Raw genomic sequence first — 12,425 nt, forward strand, 5'->3', positions numbered from 1 at the left:
ATATGAGCCAATTCATTAAAATGGAGGAAGTGTGGAGAGATCCTTGTAATTTAACCAAGGAAGCAAAAATACGCATAAGGCGGTGCTACTGGGAGACGATTCTGGTGCAGACTTGGACCAAAAAAGTCCAAGGTAGTAGGACACTACAGTATTTAGACCATAAATGCAGTCCCAGGTTTGAGGCCTATATGGATAATATAAACCCTCCCTACATTAAAAGCCTTTTTATTAAATTCAGGCTAGGGATTTTGCCACTCAAGACATTCACTGTAAGGTGGAGTAAGGAGGACAACAATTTGAGCTTTTGCTATTTTTGCCATGAGCAACCAGAGACACTTGCACACTTTATATTCTTCTGCCCTAGATATTTGGTCTCTAGAAAGAAGTGGATTATTCCTTTATGTAGATCATTCGGGATAAGGAAATACAATACATCTTTACGAATTTTGGCAAGTGATACAAGTGATAAGGTAGTTTTTGCAGTCGCAAGATATCTCCAAAGTGCATGGAGTATAAGATCCAGAGAAAATCTTGCTGACTGATTGGCAAAACCAAACACACTTTAGACAGAAGCAGATTATTAAGTGGAATTAAGTTAGAATTTTTTTTTTTAATGCCTGTCCTATACTGTTCTTATATTTGTGTGATTTTTTAAACGAATATGGTATGCTGCTTTATTGGATACTTTTATGGCTTTCAGCCGAAATAAAGTTATTTATTGATTTATTGATTGATTGAGTGGAAGGCGATGAAAAAAGAAAGATAGAAAGTAATGCTTTATTGAGAAGGGTCTTAAAACTTTACTATACAAGTTGTTCCCATGGATTGTACTGACCTAAAAATACAGAAGCTATAAAGGTTATATCATCACAGCTTTAAAACCCTCGTGAAAAATGTGTTATCACTTAAAAAAGTTTCTAAAAATGTAACAGTTTCTGAACAGAGTTGATTCCTTGGTGCTTCTAGATGCATTAAAACTGCCATTAACATGTTCCTGTAGTTACTCTATAAAACAGATAACAATCATTTCTTATTTTGTTGGGCAAGTAAAGGACAAAGATAAAACGATGGCAACGATCTTCAGATGCTGACCCACGTAGCCTACCACATGCACACTCTGAGTCCAGGAATTTCCAAGAACATCAAAATCTAGCAATAGGAATTTTAAGTAATGTAAATCTTATAAAAATAAATCTTACTTTATGAATCAGTGGGGAGCTCAGCTTTGAGTCCTGGGGTTGAGGTTGGAGTAAATCATAAGAAGTGCTGTGCTTTATGGTTCTAACGCAATACAGTCTCCAACAACAGAGCTTTCATTTCAGTCAGTTTTCTGTACAAGTCGTGTCCGGGTGAACCCAAGTTCCGATAGTTCTAGCTCCTTGAAACAATCATCTAGAGAGGATCTCCAATCATTGGGGATGTGGATACTTCTGTCTCAATCAAGGAGCCCAACAGTTTTGATTCTATATGGTGTATCTTAAATCCATACATTAAGCTAATAGTCAACTGAATGTGCTATTTCTAATAGTCACAATCCAGCTAATCTGTGGTTAAGAGGTCAAGAAAAGTTTTCAGTCTGTACTGTAGCACCATGAGGAATCAAAAAGAGATCTAGCACTAATTACTTGAACAACTGGTTGGGCAGAGAGACAACGCAGCTTGGATTCTAGTTTGAATACATCATAACTTGCAGAAATGTCTTCTTCGCAAGCTATGGTGCAATGAAACTAGAACAGATAAGTTCCAAGACTTTCAATAATTGTTGTTGGCAGAGAGGCGCTTGACTGTTAGGACCTGCAAAGAGTCGTAATACTGGAGTCTTTGAAAAAGTTACTATGTGTTTGGGATGCAAATACTGCCATGTGCATTATCTCAGTATCACTGACATATTATGTTCGCCTTTTAGGATTATATTGCTTCTTTTGGCAATTAAGTTTCACCACAATTGTTCAATGTTTGGGGTAAATTGTTACCTATCTATTCATAAATGCTCAGTTTCATATATTCAATCTTAGGTAGTTTTCCTGAAGTTTTATGTTGTTACATCTGGCGCACAAATGCCCTGGTGTGGCTCCTGGCACTGTTGTTGTTTCCTGGAGTGATCTGAAGCTTGAACCTGTTTATGTGGCTGGAACTCTCCGTAGATGGAGTGTTCTCTTTGGAAGAACCTGGGAGCAGCGTGTGAGGACTAAAGATGTTCTCCAAGTGGACTGTGGTGGAGCTGCCTCGGAAGCTTGGTGCGACTGCACACTCACTTTTAGCCTCTCCAAAGCTGCCTAGATTATGCATTATAGATGAGAAGCAACGTCTAGGAGCACCGCCTCTCGGTGCTGTGACCCTGCGTCTTTTGATACACTAGCCACTTCTTTTTTTTATTCTTTATTTTATTTCTGTGGTGTTTTCTGGAAGATCATATGTTCGGAAATGTTGCTTTGCTATTCATAATTATAATTGTGCACTGACTACATAACATATTTCTTTTGAAATATTTTCCTATTCTTTAGGTTTATCCTTTTCAAGAAACAGTTTGCCTTTTTGTGACTTAGCGGGCTAAAGATGCAGAGGGCCTTATTACGACCCTGGCGGCCCAATGACTGCCAGGTCGCGGTTGCAGGCGGAACGCCTCTAAGGCACTGGTCTGACTACCACATTACGACTGCAGCGGTAGCGCCGGGGTCAGACCGCCAGCACTGCAACTTTTCATGGACACAACGGTGTGGCGGTGCTGGCGGTCCTAATCTGCCAGGGCAGTGGTACCCTGGGGATTAACACTTCCTTCTCTGCCAGCGGTTTCATTGCGGTAGCACCACCATGAAACGGCTGGCAGAGACGGGGTGCAGAGTCCCCCAGGGGGGCCCTGCACTGCCCATGCACTTGCATTGGCAGTGTAGGGCCCCCCTGGCCAGCCCCGCCACAAAGTTCACTGTCTGCAGTGCAGACAGTGAACTTTTGCGACGGGTGCTGGTGCACACTATGCACTTCCGCATTGACATCAGCTGTATTACGAGCCGGAGACAATGCTGTGGGCCGTTTCAACCTAGGCCAGTGATAACTCATAATGGGGCCAGCAGGGAGGCGACCACAATGGCGGCAACCTACCCATCGGGACATCGGCGGATGGGCTTTTCCGTCCACCGAAGTCGTAATGACCGCCCATAGTCTTCTTGGAATTTAAAAAGATATTCATACATGTGTTCTAGTGCACTTTTTGTTTTTTGTAAAACTTGTTTAATTACCTTTACCATGCAATGTTTCTTTCTGAATATTCACACTGCCTTCTGCTTTCTTTTGTATTGAGGTTAGCATACCAGATATTGCTTATATAAAGATACCGTGCGCCTCGTAGTCTCACTGCAAACCCCATCTGTTAGGGCTCGAGCAGGCCAGAATGGGACTAAATTATGCCCTATGGCTCCCACTGCTAGAGAATTATTTTTGGGGACCTGTCCCCCCACTATGCAACCCTTGAAAACTGCTCCTCTTAAATATAACTGTTTTCTCAGCTTATTATTTCAGAAGGTGCTAAATGAAACACTGTGTTCCTTTTGGTACTTTTTCATATAATATCCATAGGTTTAACATATTGGTAAGCCAGCATAAATTTCCAAGCTGAAGCTATATGTATGCTTCACGCCCGCAATCCCAAACGCACCGCAACCCATCCAATGAGACATCCAGCACCGCCTTCCTGGTGGGAGATATTGGGGATGCTGAAAGTTTTGGCAAATTAAGCACTGTCCCAAACCTGCATGTTTTGGTCACCGTAAAGAAAACAGTTTTTGGCCCAAGGTGCTCTCAGTCTCAGCTCAAATGGGCAAAAGAGTTCATAGTTGACGTGTAGCGGTCTGCAAAAGCTGTGGGCCAGTAGCTGAAATCATAGGGGGCGGCTGACGTGCCTTCCCCTGCCTGTGGGACTGTCTCTCCTCCAGCAGACATGGGTGGAAGCAGGAGCAGGTCACTGAGCTGGGAGTCTTCGGTAATGTTGTGATTTCTCCGCAAGTGCATTGCGAGGCATGATGTCCCAAGAGAGGATTTTTGTTTGGGTATCCCCCTCTTTACTGGCTTGCAGCACAGCCTGCAGTTGACTATGTGGGCATTCCTCAACGCTTGTCCCTCTGGCATTACAAAATACCTCCAGGTCCACGAGCGGAAGCTGCCACCTGGTGCAGGGCCAGGCCTGCTGATTTTTTTCTTTGGAGGCCTGTATTCCTCCTCAGTGCCAGCTGGATCCTCATCCACGGCGATGGTGCTCTCCTGTTCCTCCTCCTTGGGCATGACCATGCTAGAGGTTCCAGACTCATGCGCCGGAGGGTGAGATCGCTGGAGCTGACAGTGGTCGGAGTGCTTCTGATGTGGCTGCTGTTTCTGGTAGCAACGGCTGCTGAATCCATCGTCTAATGGAAAAGGACAGTGAATACAAATAGATTAAATATTTACAAATACCAGAATGGAAACAAGGAATGCCTAAACTTTACAAGAATTGCATAGAGTTAAAATAAAAATAAATTGAAGAAACATGCAGATAAATGGAGAATAAATAGAATTTAAAATGTTGTTAGGCTGGTGGAATTCCCAGAAAAAAATAACAGGGAAGAAATGGGAGTAGTGGGTATAGTTGAAGAAATAAAACACAAAGAAAAAGCAGACAGTAGAAAAGAACAAGAAAACTGAAAACAAATAAAGATTAAGATTATAAAATACAGATCTCCTTGGCTTGATGCTACTGCGAACACCCCTTGCCTCCTGTTGCTTAAGTACTATTGCCGATGTAGGAAATTGTTAATATTAGGGGAAATTAATTTCATGACACACTGCTTTGGTATTCCATGGATGTGGAATTCCTATCACCCAAAGCCCGGGACATATTGTTTGGGATCAAGGGCAACAAGTTTTCATGTTTATTTTGTCCTTGGGAGAAGCAGGCCCAACCCCCTACAGCACAATCCCTTTGGCTGCCTGTTTACAGAGAAGGGAGCTGGCCAGATGAGGTAATATGTGTCTCCAAATGTTAATGCTGTTTGAACTCGTATTTATAGTTCAGTAATGAAAAGCCTTCATTATTGGGGTGAGCTCCGTAAATAAACGTTTACTGCCAGTGGTTCTAGTAAAAAAAAGGGAAAAAAAGTGTATACATGTGTAGGCAAGTAGCGTCTTTCTAGCATGGTTACCCCCACTTTTGACCTATTTGTGAGTATATGTCAGGGTGTTTTTACTGTGTCACTGGGATCCTGCTAGCCAGGACCCCAGTGCTCATAGTTTGTGGCCTAATGTAGTGCCTGTGTCCCCTGTGTAGTGCCTAACTGTGTCATTAAGGCTTTGCTAATCAGAACCTCAGTGCTTATGCTCTCTCTGCTTTTAAATTTGTCACTGTAGGCCAGTGACTACACTTACCAATTTCAATTGGCATACTGGACCCCCCTTAAACGTCCCTAGTATATGGTACCTAGGTACCCAGGGCGTTGGGGTTCCAGGAGATCCATATTGTATTGTATTGTATTGTAATCGTATTTATATAGCGCTTACTACCCCTGACGAGGCGTCGAAGCGATTTTCGATGAGTAGCACGCTACTCCGGAACCCAACAAGAATTAGTGATGGATTAGTATCATTTAATAATGAGTACAGTTTTAGTATTATTATGAGTTAATTTGAGCGAGGATATGAGAGTTTGTTAGTTAGATTGACTGGAGTAATGGAAGGGTGGAGGAGGAAAGAAATCCAGAAGTGTTAATTGGGAGTATATCCTTCATTTACTCAATCCAAAGGCTTGGGATGAATAAAGGGGGGTGGAGGGGGAAGAGTATGTGGAAGGGTTAGGGAGAGCATAGTAGCAGGGTGAGATGAATGCAGGAGAATTTAGTAGGGTTGTGTGGGAGGTCACAGAGGTAGAGTGAGGTTTGGTGAGTTAGATGTGGAGGTGGAGGGAAGAGCTTAGGCAGAGATATTTAGGAGATGAAAGTGGTCGAAGGCATTTGGGATGAGTCAGAGTGAGAATGGAGGATAGTTTGATAGAGACATGACATAAGAGTGATGAGTAGATAAGTGTGATAAAAAGAGAGCAGAAATTCATAGATATCTAGTATAACAACCCAGAAAAAAACCAGGAGCCATGCAATGATCCACAAACATGCCAGGCACAGAAACAACATATACACATACATACACATATATATATATCTATATATTTATACACACACACATGAATACACACACATATGCACATACAATACATAATTAGAATCACAGGTAAAAAATACTTAGTCAGACAGGTTTAAAAGAGTGTGTGTGTATTTTATTGTTATGACAGTAGCAATACATATTTTCCAAAGAAACTATAAATAAATAGAAATATACATATAATCGGAAAAAATATTTATCCACATAGGCATATGCAGTTCATAGTTATGGGCTGCAGCATTTCTTTTCCCACCTATAGGGAGCTCAGACAAACCTTTACACAGGACTGCCATTGCAGCCAGCGTGAAATAACGCACACGTTATTTCACAGCCATTTTCACTACACTTAAATAACTTATAAGTCACCTATATGTTTAACCTTCACTTGCTGAAGGTTAGGTGCAAAGTTACTAAGTGTGAGGGCACCCTTGAACTAGCAAAGGTTCCCCTGCATAGTTCAGGGCCATTTCCCCGGGTTTTGTGAGTGCGAGGACACCATTACACGTGTGCACTACATATAGGTCAATACCTATATGTGGCTGCACAATTGTAGGTTCGAATATGGCCATGTAACATGTCTAAGATCATAGAATTGTCCCCCCATTCCACATCTGGTATTAGGGAGCCAATTCCATGCACCCTGGGGGCTTTACTATGGACCCCTAGTACTGCCAGACCAGCTCTCTGGGGTTTTCTTTGCAGCTAAAGCTGCGGCCACCCCACAGACAGGGTTCTGCCCTCCAGGGGTCCAGGCAGCCCAGGAAGGCAGAACAAAGCATTTCCTCTGAGAGCAGGGTGTTACACCCTCTCTCTTTGGAAATATGTGTTAAAGGATGGGGATGGGTAGCCTCTCCCAGCCTCTGGAAATGCTTTGAAGGGCACAGATGGTGCCCTCCTTGCATAAGCCAGTCTACACCAGTTTAAGGAACCAATAGTCTCTGCTCTGGCGCAAAACTGGACAAAGGAAAGGTGAGTGACCACCCCATAGGTGGTGCCCGGAGCTCCTCCAGTGTGCTCTGATTGGCCAGTGCCAGCAGGTGACGTCAGAGACCCCTCCTGATAGGTCCATACCTGATAAGCTAGCCAATCCCCTTCTCAGGGCTATTTAAGGACTCTCCTGTGGGTTCTCTTCAGATTCTGCCTGCATGTTTCCTTCTGGAATCCTCTGCAACAACTTCAGACTCTTGGATCAACCGCAGCCTGCTACAAGATACGCTGAAACTGCAACAAAGTGTCTACAAGAGACACTTTTCTTCAGCAACTTCAGCTCCAAGTCAGCAACTGCAACAGTTTCCACGGTGTGCATGCTTTGGGGACTCCCTGTCTTCATCCTGCATCAGAAGGATGAAGAAATCTCCTGTGGAGTGACAGTCACTCCCCTGTTCCAAGCAGGCACCTTCCAAGGTGACGATCTGTACCCTGGGACTCCTCTTGCGGCAATGAGCGTGCTCCTAAGGACACAGAGGGTGGATATCATCGACATGGACTGTTCTGAGGTCCTGCTGACGCAATTTGGAGGAGGTAAGACCTTGCCTTCCATGAGAACAATGGTACCCCTGTGCATTGTGTCTTCTTCGCCTCCTGAGGTCTCTGTGCACTCTTTGCAAAATTCCTTTGTGCACAGCCTGGCCCAGGTCCCCAGCACTCCACCCTGCGACGCTCAACTCACTGCGTTGTTCTCTGGCGGAGTGGGACCTTCTTTTGTTGTGCTGCATCAATCGCGTTTTGCACCCCCTTTGAATCCGGATCCTGCGGCTTCTGGGGGTGCTGGCTGGCATCCTGAGGGCTCTCTAAAGTGCTGAGTGCCCCCTCTTCCTCCTTACATAGAGTTGAGGCCCCCAGGTCCCTCCTGGGTCCATACAGTGCCATTTTGATGAAAAACGCACTTTTGTCGTAGCCAAAGCTTGTTGGCGCCTTCCAAGACGAAATCTCGCCTGCAATCATCTTAAAGACGTGGGACATCTTTTACATCACACAGGACCCCACTGGCATCTTCATATTGTGCATTTCTGCAGTCTTCTACTAACCAGGGACTCTTCTTTTGTACCCTCTTCTGTGTTGGCAGGGGCTCCTGTCCTTCCTGGAACTTCTTTCGACTTCTGGACTTGGTCACCTTCCTTTGCAAGTCTTCACGTCCAATAATCCAGCAGTTGTCCTTTGCAGACTTGGTTGGCTGCTGCAAAATCCCCAAAACAAGGTGTAGTGTGTCCTAAGGAAACTTGTAGTACGTTACTCCTGCTTTTCTGGGCTCTGGGGTCGGGTAATATACTTACCTTTACTGTATTCTAACCCTCCCAGCGATTCTGCACACACTACACTTGTCTAGGGGGCATTTGTGACTCACATTCCACTTTTAGTATATAGTTTGTGTTGCCCCTAGGCCTATTTTATCCCATTGCATTCTATAGGACTTCCTACTGTTTGTATTGTTCTACGACTATTTACTTGTCTAATTTTGGTGTCTAGTGTATATATTGTGTATAATGCTTACCTTCAAAAGGAGTATTGTCTCTAAGATATTTTTGATACTGTGTCACCCAAATAAATACCTTTATTTTTGGTAACATTGAGTATTGTCTTTACTTGTGTATAAATACTGTGTAACTATAAATGGTGTTGCATGAGCTCTGCATGTCTCCTAGTTCAGCCTAAGCTGCTCTGCTATAGCTTTCTCTATCAGCCTAAGCTGCTAGAACACTACTACATTCACTAACAAGGGATAACTGGACCTGGTGTAAGGTGTAAGTACCCAAGGTACCCACTACAAACCAGGCCAGCCTCCTACAACACGTTTGAAAAGTTTAACAATATGAGGCTATGTATAAGGCTCCCAGAATGCTCTCGGATTAGATGCAAATATTTGCAGAAGCTTGTTGTAAGCAAGAGTGATGATTCTTTGCTTTCAAAATCAAATTTCAGAAAAAAATGCAAGTAGGTTAAAAAAACATTTTCTCTACTATGAAAATGTAGGTGCTATTTCTTCGAAGCGTCATTTAGCAAAATGTTTTGATGCATGCTAGTATTTCCAAAAAATAATCCTAATGGAAAATCCCTGTTACCATTTTCCACAAGATTATGGGAAGCATGAAAATAAACAAGCCCTGCAAAGCCAATCGATACAACATTTTTTGTGGGTTTTTGGTTTTGTCAATGCCTGTCTTGTTTTGACAAGGCTTTTGTACAACTTTATTGTTGTGGGAGCTGCCAGACCCTCACCATTGTAACAAACACTGGCAAAAAGAAAAAAAAATGTTTTTGGTCTTAAAATGCACAAATTGCCACTATTGGCGCAACAAAGACCCGCAGCTCCCCTCCAGGGGGCCCCCTCGGCACAGCACTTGCCCTGAGTCCGGAGGGGGTGCCCTCCACATTCTCTGCAGGGGGACCCCCTCCAGTTTCGTTACGCCACGGATTGTGACAGTGGTTCCTGGCACTGAACAAAACTACTTTGTGTGCCAAAATGCTCCTTGTGGAAGAGCAGAATGTGATCACTCACAGTAAAGCTGGCCGATACATAGAGAGAGAAACAGAGGTTTAATAGAAACAAAATGTCTTTATTAATGCCAGAACTAATTTGATAAATGTCTTTGAATTTGTGGCTTTCATGAATTCAGAAGAACTTACAGAAAAAGACCATGAAACCATACTTCTAGAAAATATTTGTGAACTGTATTTTAGCATGAGCAAATATGTGTGTGCAGATTGACTCATGTGAAAATCCACTGAGCGTTTAAAGTTCACTTTCCCTCCAACCACTTTTTTCCCAACCCTAAAAGAGCTTCTACTTCTGCCATTGTCAGTAGCAAATTTCCAACCTTTCTCATTATGGGAAAAGATTAGGGAAGAGCAGGTGAAAATCCTTAAAACATGCAAGTTAGTAGGTTTGCAGATTCAAAGGCATTCCAGCACTGGAACTATTGCTTACTGCTTCTGCCAGCCCCAGTATGTAGATCTGCAGAAAGGTGACAAAATAAGGAAATTGCTATAGTAGGGATTGAAATTGCAAGCATTCAAGCCCTACTATAGTAGTAGCCCTGGCATAATCAGAGAGGCTTTTATCAGCGCTCTCACATAATGAGATCGCTACCATAATTTATCTCCACACTACATGGCACTAAAGGGACAAGTAGATTTTTTTACAGGACAAGTAGATTTAAGAAGCAACCTGTCCCATGGACAAGTAGATATTTTATTAAATTCCACACCCTGGTATTTGTAATGGACCCAACTGCAGGATATGGCTGGAATGTGCTACTTAACACATGACAAGGTTTAGATCAAGAAACACTGCAGCCGAACTGAATTTGCCAGTTATTAGTAGTCATCAATGAGTCCATCAACCAACCACTTGCAGAGAATCTTCGAAATGCTCTGATGCTCACTATTTTGAGGATTATGATTGTGTCACATTGTAGAAACAGTTGAAGCAACTTAAATGATTGGGAGGTAAAAGCCAAAGGCATGATTTCAGCCTTGGAGTCGCACAGCCCCAAGTAAGAGTGCAGTGACTGGCGGGGCTTGTGAAAGCATCACTTGAAGACCACATGTCGGGTAATTGAGCGAGAGTTCAAGTGCCCTGGAAGACAGTCCAAAACACTCAGATCCAGCTATTCCTGCAACTTGGCCGAGCTGAAGGCTTCATGCTGCAAGTGGACCAGTGAAACCAAAAGAACCCAAGAAACAATAAATGAAAGGCCTTCACTACCCTCTAAAGGTACGGTTCGCAGAAGGTTTTGTTTCTCCCCCAAGCACCTTCTTTCTTCACAACAGGAGTCACTTCTGAAAAAACACTTAACTCCTTGTCTGCAATGGGAAGGCTGATTTAAATTCCTGCAGTTAATTATATTTATTCTAAAGACAGATCCTTAAAGCAGGGGCTTTTCTATAGAAATATAAGAACTAAGGTCGCCGACATGCTGGGAGTATCCTGCCGGCATGTGGGGATATTTCTGGAGGTTTTTTTGTCCGATTGATTGAAATGGCGGCCCCAAACAGGACAGATGTCTGACAGAATTTGTTTTGAGGCTCCACCCTATTTATTATGCCACCTAAGTTCAGCAACAAAGGTGTTTGCAACATTTAAAGAAACTGACTGAAGGGTGGTTGGGGTAGCTGCCCGTTTTGCCAGATGCCCCGCCCTTCTCAAAATAAAAACCAAGGGCCTGATTTACAAAGAAAAACTTACACTTTTGTGTAAGTTTCCGATTGTTTTCTATTCACAAAGGGATTTACGTGTAGTACCTTTATGAATGCGGAGTCTATGCACATAAAAAGACCTATCTGTTTATGTGCGGAGACTCCTTACTTGTAAAGATACTACTCGTGAATCCCTTTGTGAATAGCAGGCAATCGTAAACTTACACAAAAGTGTAAGATTACCTTTGTGAAATAGGTCCTAGGTGCCTTATTTAGAGTTTGGCAGATAGAATACGCTGTCACAAAGATTGTGGAAGTCCCCTTTGCCGTATTATAAGAGCATTCTAGCCTATGGTGCTTGCAGAACAGCGGATGGGATATTCTCCATGCTTGACAGAGTATCTGCCTGCCAAACCCTACGTAAGGCCCCCAAGTATTTAGCATTCCCACTGCATGATTGTTCTTTGTGAGAATACGGATCCTGATGTAGGAAGCCCCTTTGTGCTGCAACAGCGTCCAGAAGACGACAAAGGATGCAATCTGGCATGAAATGTCTCAGGCGGAGCGCAATGCAGTGCAGCATGTTACACCAGTTTCCATCATTTAATCTGAGTAAAGGTTTGAAGAACTTCATAAGCTCTTTGAGTGCACTATGTATCTTATGAAACCTCTCAGTGCCATGCCCCAGAACCTCATAACCTGCCCTCTGTGGCTGAGACTGTTCTTGTCTCTTTTCTCTTTTACATTAAGTTGTTGGCCATGAGCCACCTGAGTCACTCAGTCCTCAAGAACACTACCTTTCCCCAAACTACACTGAATTCTGTTGGCCTACTTCAGAAAGGGCCTCTGTAGTCGCGGCGGGGTCCCGCACTGGTGGTTGGACTCCGTATAGCAGTTTCCTAGTGCGGGGCCTCCGCTGCGGCTGCAAAGGCCTTTTGTGAATTAGGCCCTAGCTATCTGCAAAACCAGTGTCATTTGCATTCGCATAATTATGTGAAATTTCTGGAAAATTACACTACATTGTGGGTTATTATGCAAACATTGAAAACTGGCATTTAGAGCTTATGTTACCATAAAATGTTTCCTGTTGTGATGCATGTAGTGCAAAAAAA

The 12,425-nt window shown here is 43.3% G+C and overlaps 1 protein-coding gene across 2 annotated transcripts in view; it reads right to left on the minus strand.

Annotated features, from left to right (window-relative positions):
- Positions 1-758: 758 nt before the first annotated feature.
- LOC138286729 (uncharacterized) overlaps positions 759-12,425 on the minus strand; it is a 150,283-nt gene continuing 138,616 nt past the window's right edge. For both annotated transcript variants that reach the window (XM_069227252.1, XM_069227251.1), the window contains exon 7: positions 759-4,394. In XM_069227252.1, the coding sequence (XP_069083353.1) occupies positions 3,802-4,394 (593 nt within the window). In that variant the 3' untranslated portion in view covers positions 759-3,801. The remainder of the gene's footprint in view (positions 4,395-12,425) is intronic.

This window comes from Pleurodeles waltl, chromosome 3_2 (genome assembly GCF_031143425.1).
Source record: "Pleurodeles waltl isolate 20211129_DDA chromosome 3_2, aPleWal1.hap1.20221129, whole genome shotgun sequence".
NCBI lineage: Eukaryota > Metazoa > Chordata > Amphibia > Caudata > Salamandridae > Pleurodeles > Pleurodeles waltl.